This window comes from Penicillium psychrosexuale, assembly GCF_028828465.1.
Source record: "Penicillium psychrosexuale strain IBT 29551 chromosome Unknown utg000002l, whole genome shotgun sequence".
Lineage (NCBI taxonomy): Eukaryota > Fungi > Ascomycota > Eurotiomycetes > Eurotiales > Aspergillaceae > Penicillium > Penicillium psychrosexuale.
In genome coordinates, this window is record NW_026643187.1 from 7,104,683 (window position 1) to 7,121,827 (window position 17,145).

General features: G+C 48.1%; 8 protein-coding genes across 8 annotated transcripts; 3 read left to right on the plus strand and 5 right to left on the minus strand.

Annotated features, from left to right (window-relative positions):
* Window positions 1-2,128: 2,128 nt before the first annotated feature.
* N7518_003799 (oxidative DNA demethylase) lies at window positions 2,129-4,159 on the minus strand (the record flags this gene model as incomplete). The annotated part of the gene is made up of 2 exons (XM_057184726.1): window positions 2,129-3,938; window positions 3,996-4,159. The coding sequence occupies 2 exons, from the start codon at window positions 4,157-4,159 to the stop codon at window positions 2,129-2,131; spliced, it is 1,974 nt and encodes a 657-aa protein (XP_057046176.1).
* A 512-nt stretch (window positions 4,160-4,671) lies between these two features.
* On the plus strand, window positions 4,672-5,442 carry N7518_003800 (uncharacterized protein; the record flags this gene model as incomplete). Its single annotated transcript, XM_057184727.1, has 1 exon — window positions 4,672-5,442. One exon carries the CDS (start codon window positions 4,672-4,674, stop codon window positions 5,440-5,442), a length of 771 nt encoding a protein of 256 aa, XP_057046177.1.
* Window positions 5,443-5,763: 321 nt separating this feature from the next.
* Window positions 5,764-6,360, minus strand: N7518_003801 (DUF4291 domain-containing protein; the record flags this gene model as incomplete). Its single annotated transcript, XM_057184728.1, has 1 exon — window positions 5,764-6,360. The coding sequence occupies one exon, from the start codon at window positions 6,358-6,360 to the stop codon at window positions 5,764-5,766; it is 597 nt and encodes a 198-aa protein (XP_057046178.1).
* A 735-nt stretch (window positions 6,361-7,095) lies between these two features.
* Window positions 7,096-7,690, minus strand: N7518_003802 (uncharacterized protein; the record flags this gene model as incomplete). Its single annotated transcript, XM_057184729.1, has 2 exons — window positions 7,096-7,407; window positions 7,466-7,690. The coding sequence occupies 2 exons, from the start codon at window positions 7,688-7,690 to the stop codon at window positions 7,096-7,098; spliced, it is 537 nt and encodes a 178-aa protein (XP_057046179.1).
* A 910-nt stretch (window positions 7,691-8,600) lies between these two features.
* Window positions 8,601-9,496, minus strand: N7518_003803 (enoyl-CoA hydratase/isomerase family protein; the record flags this gene model as incomplete). Its single annotated transcript, XM_057184730.1, has 2 exons — window positions 8,601-9,102; window positions 9,180-9,496. The coding sequence occupies 2 exons, from the start codon at window positions 9,494-9,496 to the stop codon at window positions 8,601-8,603; spliced, it is 819 nt and encodes a 272-aa protein (XP_057046180.1).
* Window positions 9,497-12,809: 3,313 nt separating this feature from the next.
* On the plus strand, window positions 12,810-13,211 carry N7518_003804 (uncharacterized protein; the record flags this gene model as incomplete). The annotated part of the gene is made up of 1 exon (XM_057184731.1): window positions 12,810-13,211. One exon carries the CDS (start codon window positions 12,810-12,812, stop codon window positions 13,209-13,211), a length of 402 nt encoding a protein of 133 aa, XP_057046181.1.
* Window positions 13,212-14,840: 1,629 nt separating this feature from the next.
* On the minus strand, window positions 14,841-15,258 carry N7518_003805 (uncharacterized protein; the record flags this gene model as incomplete). The annotated part of the gene is made up of 2 exons (XM_057184732.1): window positions 14,841-15,152; window positions 15,184-15,258. The coding sequence occupies 2 exons, from the start codon at window positions 15,256-15,258 to the stop codon at window positions 14,841-14,843; spliced, it is 387 nt and encodes a 128-aa protein (XP_057046182.1).
* Window positions 15,259-15,452: 194 nt separating this feature from the next.
* Window positions 15,453-16,625, plus strand: N7518_003806 (glycoside hydrolase family 16 protein; the record flags this gene model as incomplete). Its single annotated transcript, XM_057184733.1, has 2 exons — window positions 15,453-16,270; window positions 16,328-16,625. The coding sequence occupies 2 exons, from the start codon at window positions 15,453-15,455 to the stop codon at window positions 16,623-16,625; spliced, it is 1,116 nt and encodes a 371-aa protein (XP_057046183.1).
* Between the last annotated feature and the right edge of the window lie 520 nt (window positions 16,626-17,145).

A 17,145-nucleotide genomic window follows, 5' to 3' on the forward strand; every position in this document is an offset into this window, starting at 1 on the left:
CATATCATCACCCGATACCCAGGCATGATTGGCAGATCATTCCACGATCTCCCTCCCCTTGAAATCATCGTGGCACACCACACCCCTTGCCTGCCACAAACCCCACTGGATTCATCCTGTTCTCGGTTTAGGTGCTGTCGCGTGTCGAATGTCAGAACGCCCCGTAGCAAAAGGGTTGCACTCAATACATAGTCCTGGTGGAGCCAGTATTTGCCAAACATGTCTTGTCTTGCATGTCGAGAATTCCACGGGGAATCGTCGCCGCTTCCCGGCTTCCCTCCTTACTGGATGTGGATGTGTAAATGTAAATGTATGTTCGGCGCCATGTGTACCGTAGCTCTCCCTTTTCCTCTGAGGTACGGAGTACATACATGCATCGTACATGTGCACTACGACATAATGCTGTCGATCATCCACTTGTGCTTGTGCATATTTTGTGGGTTGCTTGGATTTACATTTAGGTACATGTTTTTTTTCGTCGATTCCCCCCACTTCCAAGATTGTATCGATTGGGTATTTTACACCCCTGTATCATTCGAAATGGTCGTGATAGCCCTTAATTAATACTCAATTCTTCCCTTGCTGTGTCTCAGATCGTGTCGCCGCTCGAGGTCCATTGATCCCGCCCATGTGCTTGTGCTTGTTTCAGTCCGCGCCTCTCGGGATCGCCCCGCGTGTCTTGTTTACTTTGTTATGGGTTTCAATTGCCGCTGTGGATGATGTCAGTGGTTTGTAGAATTTGAGGTCAAGATTGGAACTTGCTAGGCGCTGGTGCGGAGATTGTGTTGATGCATTGGTATATTCTAGTCTGGTTGTATGTTGAATGTTGAATTCAACGAATTGGTTGAAAATGCGAATATGTATAGCGAGAATATTGGTCCGACAATATCTGCAAGACTGTAAACAGTTTTAAATGTTGAATTGTCCCATTGGACGGTATTTCCGAAATCTTCTGCGATCCGCAAGAGAAATATGTCTACCGAGTACCAGAACTGTCATTTAAATAAACGAGCATGATATGTCAACATCACAATGAGCATTCTAGCATTGCTTATTGCATTAGCTTTCTACTTGTACTCCATAATTCTCACACAAAGTTTTCTTACATCTCGCCCGTGCTGTCCTCCACTATAAATCTACGGAGAAAGTGGGTTGGCGGGGTCCATCCTGCGACGCGAAGGCTCATTACAACTTAGCAGAGGGGAAGAGGTAAAGAAAGAACGCTACGGTTAGCTTTGTAGTACATCTACACGTTGGATTGAGCTGTTAATGAAAGCTCTATTCCAATCAAAGCCTTTAGTGTCCGTTTGTCAATGATAGCAAATGCCAAATAGGGTAGGAGTCAAATAGGCCTAGACCGACTAGGGCAGAGAGGCGTGTCATGGTGGACAATGGACAATGTGATTCCTCTTAAAATTAAGCTAACAATCAACCTTGAGGATTATTTTGCAACCATATCCCGTAGGACTGGCCTTTTTATACCATGGCCTCGACCACTGCAGTTTTAATGATGATTCATGCAATATATTAAGCTGAATGTATGGCTAGATATAACTGTTGTGCTAAACCTTTCCCAGTGCTGAGCTGCCGAAGAGAAGTGTAAATCAGAAGGAATGTACAGAGTTCATGGTCAGCTACTCCGCAAGTAAACTTGACATAATCCCTGTTATTCTCAAAAATGAGTCTCACTCATTCGGTTAGGATGTTATATTTTACTGCACGTCTCGATGCACTACAACATATAGAGTAAAGATGTTGAATTGGCAGATCCTTTTTGGTGTTTGAGTCCAAGTACTATGCCTCCGGCTGATACACCATCCACCTATGATGTCGCAACATATGTTATAATCTGCATTTTCACTTGCTTTTGGATATTTCATGTGATATACCATACAGCTTGTTCTCTCTTCGTTTGTTTAAGAGAACAAGAACTAGCAAGACCGTAGGCTCTCTAACCTCTGCGGTTGTCAAGGGAGTTACATATCGTCTCCAAGAGAAACATATCCAAACGAGAACCATCCTAATATAATTCGGAGTGTAATTTCATCAAGTCAATTCAAGTCGTATATGCGCCATATATAATATCTACAATTTTTTTCACATGTATGGATGCTGCCATGATCATGATTTACTCTTCATCATCCTCATCCTCACCCTCATCACCATCATCATCATCATCATCATCATCATTCTCCTCAAACTCAACGCCAATCTCACCGGTGATATCCCATCGGTCACCCTTAGCCGCAGCACTGACATACTTGACGAACTTGAGAGTGCCGCTATCCCGCAGCACAATGCTGAGTCGGTTCCATCCCGCTTGCGTGCTGAACAGAATGCCATCGTCCTCATCTGCACCCGCTGACCGGTAGATAGCCGGGTCGGCCTTGGTCTTCTTCCGACCCAGGACTTGGTCGGCGTTCTCCTCGTCCTCCTCCTCTTCATCTTCATCCTCATCACCAGCCATGTAAATCTCGTACCCACCTAGTGCGGGGCCTTCCACAGCGTCGTCGGTTGTTTTTTCCTTCGGCTTGGATGTCTTAGCAGACGAGCCATTGGCTTCTCCATCCTCGTCCTCATCCTCATCATCGTCTTCCTCCTCCTGCTTCTCCCATCCAGTGGTCGGGGTAAGACAGAGCGAGAACTCCAGTCGAGGCTCTTCGCCCTCATACGCACTGGCAAGAGTATAGTCCTTACCGCGACGGAACCGTCTAGCAAGTAAATTGTGACTCGTGAGATGGTCCACACCAGTAACAAGCCCAAGCCACTTCCGGAAAGGCTGTGACGGGAACAGCACGTTCAACAGCTCCTGGATCGGGTTATCGGTGTCCTTCTCTCCGGAAGCATGCTGATACAGATACCGGTGCTTGTGTGGAGGACGAGCAACCGTCCACCCGCGCTGTGTCTGGATCTCATCTGCAGAATCAGGAAGAGGCTGTCTCTCCTGCTCCTCGATGTACGCGCTCACGCGCGATCCAAATTTATCGCCCAGGAACCGTTCCAGGCTGAGCGAGGACTCGGCTGAGAACGCGTCTGACATCTCCTCGGCAATATCGGGCGTCAGGTACGAAGGCGCAATGTACTGAAGTAGGAAGGCCAAGTCGCTCTCTGTGAACTCGCCCTCGGTCTGCTCTTCCACTTTGCCCTTGCCCTTGCCTTCGACTGCGGGTTCTTCCCAGGACACCGGCTGCGGCTGCGGCAGGTCGTAGATATCGCCGCGGCCCTGCAGCTGCGCCAGACTGCTGCGCTCGGCAAGCTTTTCTTCCAGTCCTTCCTCGTAGCCATCTTCGCCTTCTTGTGGGATGTGGAACCAGCCGCTGATAGCCATGCGCACGCGCTTCTTGGTCTTGTCTTCGTCGTCGCGTGGATAGTACACTTCCTCGACATCGTGGAAGCTCTCGCCCGGTTGAACGGTGAAGAAGCTCAGTTGGTTGAAGGCGGGTGGGATGGAGAGACTGTAGTCCGGGCTGGGAATTTTGACGTCCTCCCCTTTGGCGTCCTTCTTGGTCGTTGTCGGGAACAGGCGCAAGGCACCGCCCCACTCGGCTTGCCAGGGTGTGTCGGGGTCTGTCAGATAGAGGATGTAGCTGACTCGGCGGCTGCCGATGACATCGTCGTGGCAGAGAAGGTGGCAGCCCTCGGTGTAGACGTTGATGGCCATGTCGGTCTTTTGCCCGCTTAGCTTACCGGAGCCAGTCACGGACGACAGGTACTCGCGGAACCGTGCTGAGTAAATCGCATCGCGCAGCTTCAGTAGTGACGGCAGTTTCGAGAGGGAGGAGTCATCCAGTCCATCGAGGTTGGCGAGATCGCCAGACTGGAAGATCTTGTAGATGTCTGTTTCCTTCTCGGTGAAGGACACTTGCGTTTCGATCTCATCGCGGACGGAGCGAAGCAGAGTGGGCTCGATCAGAGGGTGAATGACGCCATGAAGGTAGCTAGATATTGAGCTATGTCAGCTTTTGCCATTGGAATATTCTGCTGTATATACATACGGAGAAGATTTGGCGTATTCACTGGTGTACTTCTGCTGCTCCGCAGTGTCGAACAGGCCGTCGCGGAAGCGGGCAGCAGCCTCCTCGCTGGAGAGGGCCCGTTTCTTGGACTTGGGCATGGAATTGCCATCGAGAGAGGCCCTTGCGTCTGTCTTGCGCTTCATTTTGAGGTTTGCAGAGGAATGGGAGCTTCGACAGCAAGTGGCCTGATGTTTCATAGATTTTTCTGGGCGGTGAGGGGCGATGAGGCGGTCACTGTGTTTGTGTTGGATCTCCATGAAGATCGCAGTTCACTTATATTGTTGAGTCTATTATCATTTATACAATGTATGGTACGTCTCTAATATAAATGTAGTAAAATCTCCATCAGTATTGTGTTAAGCAACTGTATTCTAGGAGGCCTGGTCTCTTCGTAGATGGGTGGCGCATAGCCGATGCCCTTGTCTTTCTAATAAAATAGTTCTGCACGTTAGTCTTTCCTTTCTCCTTATGACCTGAAGGAGCAAGTTCCTCATAACCACCGTCTTCGTTTCGATCGAAGCCATAACAGAGCACATGTGATTGCGCCAAATCCAGGCACCGGTGTCGTCATAACCGCCTTATCACCGCAAAGACCTCGATTGTCCCCCCACTTAACCCCAACCTGCTTGATTCTTCAACTCTGTCGAATCTCATTATGCAGCAACCAGGGGCTGAAGCCCCGATCCCAGATCAGCCGGGAACTCCACCTCGCCCGCCCTACTCCCCGGTAACGCCCGTGTTTGCTCATCTCGTGCCAGTCGCCTCCAACGAGCCATCAATCGTCCCGCCACCCGCATCTCCCTCTCCAACATCACACCTCCCTGCACAGCCATATGGCAACTATTCAATCCCCCCTCCTCCTCCCAATCCACCCGTCTTCAAGCCTCAACCGCCCCCTATCCCTATCTCCGAGAGCGAGAATCCAGATGCCATCGCGCTCCGTTCCGCCATCTCGATTCTGCAAATGCAGAAGCAGCAAAGTTTGCGCGACATCCAGGCATTGGATCGCATGAAACAGGCCGCCGCTGCTGATCCAGAGGGGTTTGCGCACGAGCTCGCAGCAGGTCGGCTGAAGACCCAGGATCACGGCGCTGTGATTCAGTTCTCGGAGGACGATGCGGACGACGAAGAGAATGAAGACGGTTCAAAACGCACGAATCCTGACCGCTCACCCGTTTCGAATTTCGGCCATATCCCTGTTCCGCAGAATATCGTCCGTATGCCCCCAATCAACTGGGCTAAATATCAGGTTGTTGGAGAGCCGCTTGATCGCATGCACGAGGAGCAATTACATCGACCGAGCTCTGGGGAGCCCAGGCGAGGACGCGCGCCGGAGCATGTCCTGGCATCGCCGTATCGGCCGTTTGTAGATCACTTGGAGGGACCGTCGAGACTCGGCCGTCCTAGCAAGGCGAAGAAGACTTGAACACGCCAATGGTTCTGATGATAACGGATATGGGATTATGGACTTTTACGAAGTTATGTACTTTAAGATTATGAACAGAGCTGGACTTGTGTTTTCTTGACTATTTAGGTTCCTTGGGTAAGTTGGCGTTTTGTCTTGTGCACTTTCTTGATAAAAAAGACGGAGAAAGGAAACATACGTGATTTATCTATGCCTTGGAGGTTTCAGGGTTCTAAATTTGTTGTACAATATACAATATCATATAATCAAAAGAGGCGCTGCAATTATATACAAATCCCTATTTCGCATTAAGGAGATGACCTTCCGAAGAACAACCATAGCTTATCCCATGGCAAGACTCTCCTGCAAATCTTCAGGCAAAACAAACAGAGTCTCTTCAGGCAAACAACCCTTGGCCTCATCAACCTTCCCATCCTTAAGATAACCATCGATCAGCCTCATAGTATCAGTCACATCCGTAACAGACACAATCCACTCATCAATATATCTCCCGACAGCCTCCCCACTTAACCCAATCTGAATACTCCGATAATCCAAAGACCGTAGAAAGAGATCACGCTCAGGATCCCACTGAACGCGTACTGGACTGGCACGCAGTTTCTTCTGCCATTCCTCCTGGCTTGTCTCGCCAGGCATGTAGTGACTCAAACAGGAATGGCGCAATGCCCATTCGAATCCCTCGCGGGTAATCTCTATCGCTAGGACACGCTCCTGTCGGGCTTTGGTCGCCCAGCCTGATCGGTATGCCATCCATAGGAAAGAGGGCTTGATCCATGTCATTCGCTCCCATGAAAATGGTGGGACGAATGTTTGGGCTTTGAGTGCTGGCCCGGCTATCTCGGGGGAATATGCTTGGTACACTGTGATTGTGTTTGGGGTTTGTTTTGCTCGGATGGCCTTATAGTTATTTGAGGGCATTGTGAGATGCAAGTGTGTTGAAGAGCGGAGATGGATAAATAATATCCAGGCGTGGGAATAGCAATGATGCGATGATATAGTGAAATCTCCCAGTAAGCGTAGAAATTGTACTTCGACCTTCAAGTACCTATGATATATCTTGGCCTTAAGCCTCACAGCACACACCAAGCCTAATCGGGACTCCGCTATACTCATCACCGAATCAGCTGATAAACTTAACTGAAGGATAGACTTCCTTCACACCTGAGGCTATTGATGATGCCTCGGGACTCTTTGTATATAAGGCATAGGAATTTCCGCTGACAGAGTAGTCGTCAGGGCAAAGCATCGAGAGTTGGACTATGGTGCGGGTGCCAAGCACAGGGAGCTCTTTTATCTGCAACAACACGGCTGGCAACTATAAAAATGTAAGTTTAAGATGCGCTGGCAGTCGTGAGGAAATATGAAAATACGGGGACTACCGATAAGTTCAGTACAGGGTCTCGTGAATAAAGAGCCTTTACTTGTATCGGTTCGATACTCCAGCAATTTCTACAAGGAACTCTCTACGAAGTTATCAGACATGGCTTCGAATAAAAATATCATTGTATGGAAAACACTAAATGCAATGATGGTCTTCACCCACTTCAAGAGGAGGGACAAGAAAAGCTATGCACAAGAATTTGGCCTAGTTCTGAGCTAGGAGGGCCTCCTCAGGTGAAGGAAAAGCCCCCCGAGGACACATTTGTCGTGCGTTCACTTCTTGTGTGGACGCTTTCCAATCACCTGATCGATTCCTCCCATTGCCTCCCAGTAACGCGCATGAGCCTCCTGGGTACGCTTCCTGTTGGTATCGGCATCGTCCTCGGACATGCCAGAGGTCTCGTCGACCTCGAAGGGGGATGCATCCAGAGCTTGGTTGGTGCCTAGCTTTTCCACGATCCCAGAGTCTACAAGACGCTGGGTATTCTCCCTAAGGCGTTGATTGGCACCGGGACCATCAGGCTTGCAGGCTGAGAGAATATGGTTCTCACAAGCCGCGTTCACAGGCGGTTGTGCGAGATGGATCTAGATTACATGAGTCAGTTAAGGATCAGGGAGGGGTGCTCTGGAATAAGTATCTTACATTGAGGGCACCAGAGGGCGTGCCGGGCCTGGATGTCAAGATGCTTTCGCCGAGGGGAATGTTGAAGCTGGTGTTGGCCAGGATTATGGCATCGGCGTGTCCACTATGCTGATGGTGATATTGAATCATGGCCTGTTTTCGGGCCTCTTCATAGACGAGGCTATCAGCTTGGTGGAAGGCCGAGATCTCGTCAAATGACAGCGGGATATGGGGATGCTTCTCCATCTCGATAGGTGGTGGAATGACTTGATGATGTTAGCTTGGATGGGTCAAGGTGAAGATGAGATCAAGGAAGGAAAATACTCACCAGGGGGGTGGTTATTTGGGTATTGGGATGGAGGAAGAGAGAGAAGATCCTTGTTCTGGCAGGGCCGAGGGCGTTTTGCTTGACTTCTTAGAAGAAGAGGTCGGTATTTTGAAATATTGAAAGAGATGAAAGTATCGAGCAATGGTTGGTACGATCTGAAAGTCTTGAGAAGTCGACCGTGAGGGATGCAGTTGTGATGAACAAGTCAGAGAACATTGAGCAGTTGATGCTGTCTTTGTCAATCGAAATATCAATTGATTACTCTCGAATAGAAGGAGCGATAGCCATATCTACTAGTCACTATACTGACAGAAAGGACATCATAAAATCTTTGAAATACAAGATTCAAGATTCAGGTCAAGATCCCAGGGTATCGTCATCATAACATGATAACATGAAAGCTGCAAGATGAGCTTGAATACATGCTTTTTTTCAGTGGCTTCGTGTTAGCCATGTACAACCATGAGCCGCGAGCGTTCTCTAAAGCAAATAAAATGCCAGATTACCTGCTGGTTGATAGATCAATACGGGAGGAATCCTTCTTTAATTCAGATACATGCGCATTGTTGTTCTCGGTGTATTGATCATGGTACATCTTGTTGCTATGACTAGCCTGGAAGGTTTGGTCTAGCCCAAACTCTATGAAAACATCTAACTAATCTATTTCTTGCTTGGGCTAAGAGGTTTATTTCCAGCCTCTTCGGGAATATGGCACCGACACAATAGGATAAGGCATTGTTCTAAATGCTTGAACCAAGAATTGAGTATATGTACACATCCTGGTATGATATCAACAAAGGAATCCAAGAGCTTCGAGGTTGCACCCATTCAAAGCTTCGCTTTCCCATTCTTCTCAAACTGCTGTACAGCCTCTAGCCCTCTTTGCCGAACAGCTTGATTCTTCTCTTCGACATTCTTCCGCCACTGCAAGTTTCCAACATGGTCATCCAAGCCGTTCAAGATGCCACAATACATCTCCTCTTTCATGGTACCGTAGATACCTGTGGCAGCTTTAGTCTGGAGCTTGCGGGTCTGGATCAGCGCAAGCGCTTCCTCAGCCCCACCAACGGCATCAACGATACCAGCCTCAAGCGCATTTCGTCCACCAAAGCGGTGAGCTTCGAGAACCACAGTCCGGAAAACGACTGGCGTCAGCTTCTCGCGGAATATAGACATCATGGGTGTCTGGAGCGGGACGCCAAATTCCAGCTCGTTGATACAGAGGAAACCACGGTCTGGATTCATGATTCGGTAGTCATGATACATGGCCAACATGAAGCCAGCAGCAAAAGCGTGTCCATTTAGTAGACACACGGTTGGCATGGGGTATCTAGGGCGGTTGTTAGTATTTTAAATATACATAACTCGACTTTATCCTCGAACTGAGCACTTGAGACAACAACATACGTCAAAAAGCGTCGGAACAATCGCCAGATCCAGTTCTCGCAGAACCCTTTAGTTTTCTTGACAATGTCGAGATCAAGCCCATTGCTGTAGAACTTGGCAATTCCACTAGTCGTGACTAAGACACCCTTGGGGTAGCGGTGCTCGACAATGTCGAGAGCGAGCAGCAGAGCATCAATAAAAATGGGTGTCAGTCGGTTGTCCGGGGGCGAACTAAAGGTGAGCACGTAGATGGTCTCATGCTCTTTCGCTGTGCTAGGGTTTGTGCAGACGATCGAGCCTCCAGTAGAGCTGATCGGGACGGTGAAAAGAGTCGTCATGATGGTAATATTTGGAATATGGAAGTTGTTGAGGAAACATAGCTTGTTCAAATAGATCGATTATTTGAATACTAATCAGACCTCGGCACCATCACATGCCGCAATGATGTCATCACGTGATTACCGAAGCCATTCAAAGGAAAACACATCGCTCGTGATATTGGCAGCTCAGAAGATCTTCAGCCTACACGTAATGGACCGGAGTTTACGCTTCTCTCGATAGGAAATTGTTCCTACCGGGGTGCTATTTTTAATTTGTCCGAGCTCGCAATAGAACATCCATGCCAACCCAAATACAAACTTGTCAAGCTCCTGATACGCCGTTTCCCACATTGTCATTGACACATTGCTCTTGGAGTTGGCATGTTCAGGGTCAACCTTAGATCGTGCGCGCCTCTTCTGAACATCCTTCTCATCCGTACGTGAGTTTCTTTTCAGCCGGGGTGACGGCCTGCGCGAGGAAAATGATAAGCGGATCCACCATCCCGGCCGGTTCGGGGTAGGTGGTTGGAAGAGAACTGCTTCTTCCCTCAGGTGACCTTGTCCTTACCCTTGATGATAGCCTTGAGTGCGGCAATGGCGTCGTCTAGGTATACGACGTCTGTCTCAAGTCGAAGATTCAACAACCTTAGGAAAAGCTTCTAGATGTGCACAAGTAGCGGTCAGTTATATTGTGTAACAGAGGCTAGCTATTGAAACAAACCAGAATCCGATCAGTAAGATATTCCCAATGGTAAGGAAATAGATATATGGCGCATGCCAACGTTCGATTTAAAGTGTCCGGAGATTTGGCATATTCAAATCCGGGGCACGGATACTCTCTTTGGTACTCTAGCGCGAAAGACCAGAGCAAGGTACAAAGTGTGTTACTTCGGAAAGACCAAATTTTCCAGAGCTGGCTGTACCACTGCTTCAGTCTTCTGGCTATATGTTTTCACAGTTGCAGCTTTCCCGGCTAGCGGGGTTAAGTGAACACCGTCCTCCGTGTAAGCGATTTTTGGATCCGTTGGGCTGCACCGTACCATCAACTCGTACAATCTTGGGTCATGATTGTCGTAGTCCAGTTGTAAGGAATTGTTATTGGTCGCCGTTCATAGGCTGGCTGGGCCTACGACTTCGCCGAACTGGAAACCGCGGTATGTCGGTGCCTTTGTCTTTGTAGATTTTAGGTACATCGGTTAGGAAATGAGCCACGTGGCCGCGATAAAAGTATTGCTGGCCACGTATCTGTCTGACTTCAATGATGGTATGTACGCGAGATATCAGCATTTCCTCGACCTGGGTTAGCTCTGGTTTAAACGTAGGGACATCCCCAGGGTCCATAATATTATGGGCATCGAATAAGTAAACGCGGTCAGCGGGTTCCTTGATCATCGCTGCTTTATCCTTCTTGCGGCAACGCTGGCAAACGCCCACCGATGGGCCTCGGACTGCGAGCTGGAGATCGAATTCACAGTCACAGTCATATGACCTGGCTGTATTCTGCAAGTGGGCGAGAACTGCAAGAGCCCAGTCCTTACTCGACCATGTCATTTTGCCCTGGATCGCACCGATCCTTTTGGTGAATTTGTAGGTAATGAACGCGATCGAATTGAGACCAGCGTTGGAAGACGGTAGACCGGCAACGAACTCAATACAGAGCCTGTGGAACGGGATTGGCGGACCGATTATAGGCTGCAGAGAGCTGTACGGTCTATGCCGTCTCGTGCTATTCCGGAGACATTCCGGGCAATTTTGGGTATATTGTTTCAGGAGCCGCATTCAGCTTGAATAGAAACACCTGGCTCATGATATTGTCCCCGATCCGCTCACGGCACCTTGCAATCTGAGATCCTAGATCGCTATATAGCACATCTTAGTATCCACACATAGCTATCACTAGCGGGAAAGACGTACTTGGGATCAAGATCGGATTCATTCCAACTTTTTGACGTATCAGGGAGATTGACATTGGATTCGTTGCCGGCTTTTTCCATCTTGTTTGCGGTTTTGGCAATGTCGGCGGCGGAATTTGGCCCTCGTAGGATTTTTTCAAATCTAATGCCAGTGCAGCAGGATCCAATTCCGGGCCGAAGGAGTAGAACCGGCCTTCGTCTTTCGTATGGAGGTGATGACATAGTGAGATTCTCGCTTGTGAGTAGCGGCTCACCGAGGATGATCCATTTCGAGGAAAGAGATAGGAAAAATGGCGTTAAGTTGCAGGAGGGAGAGAAGCAAACCTTGGAAGATATACCTCTGGAGAGGTATAATGCCTGAGGTACTAATATTGAGGCCTGAGGTTAAACGCAACTCCACTGCCGGTTGCGCGGAGTTGGTCCAGTACTTCTTCTTGCAGTAAACACGGGGGCAAATTCTCTGAGGAGGGCTAAGTGGAAAAGCCCTTACCGCGTGGTGATAGTCCTTCCTTGGGGGTCATACACATCGTTGAACAAGACCGTAAGAGAGAATTGGAGAGTCCAGACCCCTTGGGCCTCAACCTTTCTGAGGAATATTGTTTCCTCATATGTGGATAGAAAGGCATGTCGAACATTCAGTTCCTGCATGTAGCGGGCAACCTGCCCTGCAAGATAATATGAATACAAAAAGTGTGAGGTATGAGGTGTAGAATCGAAACATGTTTGAAGTCAGGTCATGGGGTATATATCTGTACTTTAGGACTGCCATGAGAAACTGAATTGAAGAAAAGCCTCCTGGTCATTTTGGTTGTCTTTTCGGATGTCTTTTTGGATATATATATCCTGCCAAAAGCATAGACTGTACACGTGATTCTTCTTTATATATAACCTTCAATTGGTATGCAAAAAATTCTTATATTATGACTATACTATAGGCAAAATCTGATATGGTGCCATACTCCTGGGTTCAAAGGCGACGGCGTTATAAATCGAAGCAAAAATGAAGTTTAACTCTCATACTGTCACTTGATAGTGTTATGTAAGCCTTTATTAGACTTCCCTGCTGTCTTACCTCTCTTTCACTCGGAAGTCAGATCTCAGTTTCGGATATTTTGTCACAGACAAAAGAAACAACGAGGCAAATTGATTCATTGAGGGGTCGAGACCTCGAGCATGTGGAGATAATAAAGAAAAATCTAGAACAATGAGCTTCAAACGCTTTGAGTGTCTCTCATAGGTAGCATCTTTGAAGTGTAAATTAGGCAATGATAAGTCTCTTGGTCCCACATAATTTTAGATCTTTTCATCTAATTATATATTTGACTGGGCAATCTCTCTTGATACTCCTCAGATCTAACAACTGACAATCAACTCTAGGAAACTCGATACATTTGCATTACTGACATACATCCACAACAATGTCCCCGAAACCCGTGTTTGGCCCAGGCCTTGAAGCAGACTACACCAAAATAGTCCGAATTGTGGAAACACAGATTGAAACTCTGACATACAAGGCATGGCGACGTCATGAAGTGATTGAGAAACTCGAAAGCCTGTGTCGGGAGCTGGGATTCCAAGCCACCTGCGATGAACGCAAGCCTCGCCGCCATCTTCTTGGGTATGCCCAATTCCAACGTTTTTCCATGACGCTTAGACTTTATTTACCCGAGGCAATCCTAGTCCTCACCAGTGACTGGACCAGTTACCAGATAAGTAGCCGGGCCTTCGACTGGGTGCGGGGGGATGAGATGGAATATACGGCAGCTTGTGTTCTAAAGGAGGCACTTCTTGCCGCGCAATCTACTGCCTGGTATCTTTGAAATCGATTGTCCGGAGGATTGATTTCTCGACGGTATATTGGCAGATCCTGATTCACTACTTATCGAGCAGTTCTGACAAATTCATCTAAATCGGCGTTTTTCTCTCCCATAATTTGTTCTTCCTCCGGGAAGTACGTTCAATCAACGTATAAGGAGCTTAGCGCTGCGGTGGAGCTTTTAATCTCATTTAGCGTTGAATTGAGAAGTTGAAAGGACTAGAGACGGAGGCGGTAGTGCCAGTGCCCGACTTGGAAGTTAAGTTGGCTATGGTTATGGAGCTCACTGCTAAGGTGGAACTAGTACACAACACAGTGCTTTGAGCTCAGCGAACGAGGCGGAAAATTGGTGGTAGCGCCGAGGGTGGGAGCGAAGAGGACAAAGCCGTAGGAGACGAAGTGTATATGGCAATGTCGGTGCGGGAGCAAGATGTGTCGTAATATATAGAGGCCCCCGCGGGGGTGTAGTTGACCATCTCAACTGATTCGACGTACATCGTGAACCGCCTTTGAGTGATCAGCTTCTCTACCGGCTCAGTCGGTCATATCGTTGATTTTTCTCGGATCGCCTCCTGTTCAGATCCGAATTCGAAGGGTATCGGCCTCTGTTGGAAGAGAGTTCGATCTTTTGCATAGTCGACTGTCCGGATAACGGTGCCGTCAATTGCCCAGTGCTTATGTATATATCACCAGATTTCCGTCATAGAACATGTAGTCGTCGGTTGAAATTGTCGGGCATGATATTGCTCGTGGATCATGAACTCAGCACCATCATGCCCAGTGACCAATGGCTGTCCAACAACCCAAAGCCGAAGTGCGTCAATTCGTTGTTTACCCCTATTAGACGTAGACGTAGGGTTTGTCGAAGGCATTTCAATCTGAGGCTTTCGAAGCGAGAGCGAGGAAGAATGAAACAAGGGACAGTCTGGTGGGAAAATATAAGAGTCAGCTGTTTAGATCTGTGAAAGACTTCCTAAAGTAGTAGAGTTGGTGCAAACACTGCGCTCATGCGTAAGAATCAGGTCTTCCCTAGCATTTTTGATTTTTTTGGCGGCTAAATAAGAAGTTAGATATAGCTGTTAGAGGAAAATATAGTAAGTAAAAGACAGTGTGATTTAACTCCTATAAAAGTGTTAAGTGGCGGGATTGTGTCTATCCATACACTGTGCGGAAAGATAGGGCTAGCGGGGCCTCAATATAGAGCGAGTCCAACTACTTTGGCAAGGAGATCATTTGCCTGCCAATTCCTGCAGTCAATGTTCAAGCAAGGGGATGCTCCAATGGACTAACTGCAGATGGACCAGGGAAATGAAGTGCTTGTCAAAGTAGTTGATCTCGATCTAAGTTGATTCCCCATTCGTACTAGGACGGTCCTATATTGCAATATTGTTAGAATAGAATAATATTAATAGCTCTGATCACCTTAATTTCCGAATATAAGCTTTCTTAGCAAAAGAGAAAATAACTAAAGAGGAAGCTGAAGAGGCGAGCTGGTTTTTAAATACTCTGCCAAAGGGCTTCGTCACCTTGATAATACCAATCCACAGGGCTTTTCCCATTGTTTTTCTTTTCTTCCTTTCGCCTTCCGTTTCCTTCTTGTGTCCACTTTTTAATTTCCTCGCCTTCCTCTTTATCAGGCAATAGCCAATGGTCGGATATTGTTCCTGATCTGGTTTCTCGGAGCGGATGCTGGCGGGCTAACCAAAGTAGCGTAGCCAATCGGCATCGAGAGAAGAGCCGGGTAATTACGCTGCCTGTGGGTCTGCAACAGTCGCCTAACCCGATGCGGCAGTGCAATTTGCGCTAAGGAGCTAGCTAGTATATAGCGCCGAGTCAAGCTTCGCAAAACCTTTGCCTCGGACTCGGAGATAGTCTTAGTCTCTCCTTTAGTCTCCATAGCTTCGGGCTCAACTGGAACGATTTGCCTGGCACTTTCGACGCTAGGCTGGACTAAGTATGGACAAGGTTCTAATTACAGCGCGAAGTGGTGATTCCTTTAGCCTACGCTCTCGCTTATTGACCTCCTTAATCTTGATTTTTCGAGCAGTCATGGCGAATTCTTCATTACACTTATATCCACTGGCTCTCTGATCTCCTTTTGTGGATGTTCTTTTTAGAGGCTAATTCTCACACATCCATCCCCTCCCGCGATCGTGATACTTCCTTTACATTGCGATATAAAGCGACATTGTGCGCGTGCTAGGACCGGACCGAGCATACTGCGTTGACGAAGACCTCCGACATCATGAGATCCTGGTTCTCGTTCCTCCTTTTGTCCCTGACGACCATTGTCGGGGTCACCAATGCCACCGCCGAATACACGGGGACAACCTGCAACCCCCTCAACAAGACATGCCCTGCGGATCCGGCCCTCGGAACAGAGCACACGTGGCTGTTCAACTCAACTCTCGACAGCGATCTCTGGGACATGAGCACCGGCACTCTGGACTACACATCTGAAGGAGCCGACTTCATCATCAAAACCGAGAACGCGTCGACGCTCCTCGTGTCCAACTTTTATATTTTCTTCGGCGTGATGGAAGCGCACGTCAAGATGGCTAAGGGGGCCGGTATCATTAGCAGTGTGATCCTGCAATCGGACGACCTCGACGAGATCGACTGGGAGTGGGTTGGATACAACACGAGCGGAGTGCAGTCCGATTTCTTCGGCAAGGGGAACACTACCACGAGTGATAGGGGTGGATATCATGCGGTTGCAAATGCCGATACCGAGTTCCACAACTATACCTCGTACTGGGATCGAGACCGCATGGAATGGTGGATTGACGGCGACTTGGTGCGGACAGTGAACTATTCCGAGCCATTGACTGTCTACGGTAAAAACTACCCGCAAACACCGTGTCAGGTCAAGGTTAGCAATTGGCCGGTTGGAGTCAAGGGACAGTCGCAAGGCAATCTGGAATGGGGTGGTGGTTTGGTTGATTGGTCCGATGTTCCGTTCACGATGACTGTATCGAAGATCCGCGTTCAGGACTTCTCCAGTGGAAAGGAGTACAAATACACCGGAACCACGGGCACCTATGGCAGTATTGAGGTTGTCAGGTGAGTTTTGTTTTGAATCGGTTATTCAAAGAATCCCGGACTAACTTCAATTCTCAGTGGAAACTCAACTGCCGTGACAGTAATCAACAAGAAACCAGAGGAGACCCTCGCGCAGAAATGGGCTGATCTTGGCAATGGGGCGCATATCGGTGTGTACGTCGGTGCAGCTGTGGCTGGTGCGCTTATGATTGCCGGATTCGGATTCTGGTGTATGAAGCAGCGTCGGAGCGGCCGTCTACAACGCGCTTTGAACGATGACGAACACACCGCCGAGCTCACGACGTTGGAGCAGTCAAAGTTGAGATGGAGGCAAAGTGAATTGCGTAGCAAGGGCAGCTACCAGCCGGTTCCCTAAGAGGGTCACTTGGATTGTATACTATGTTTCAGTCATGTTTATTAATTTAATGTAGCACATTGTTATATATGCCGTTTATTTAAAGAGCTCAAAGCCGGATTTCATCATCGGTCACATTATAGCATATTATGTGTCTGCCTTATCTCAGGTGTGTTCGCTATAAACTCGAGGAACTTAGTTTTTATTAGATACCAATGAATCGCTCGGATACCAGACAAATACATTGGCACATGATATATTTCCGGCATGCTTGGATGCAAACCGAAGGGAAAACAAGCCAGGTAATTGAGTCAGTAACGGATGTCAATCCGCCTAAACGAAATCCTGGTCATTGGTACCCTAGAACATATCCGATCCACTTGCACTCCTCAGCCACACACACCCATCTCCTAAGATACTGTGGGATGTATTGGGATAGTATGGTGACTGATCAAAAGAGATTTGTCTGCTTGGGAGAGTGAAGTAGGGCGACGATCATCTCGAGCCATGAGGACAGGCTTTGATTATCCCAGCAGATGGT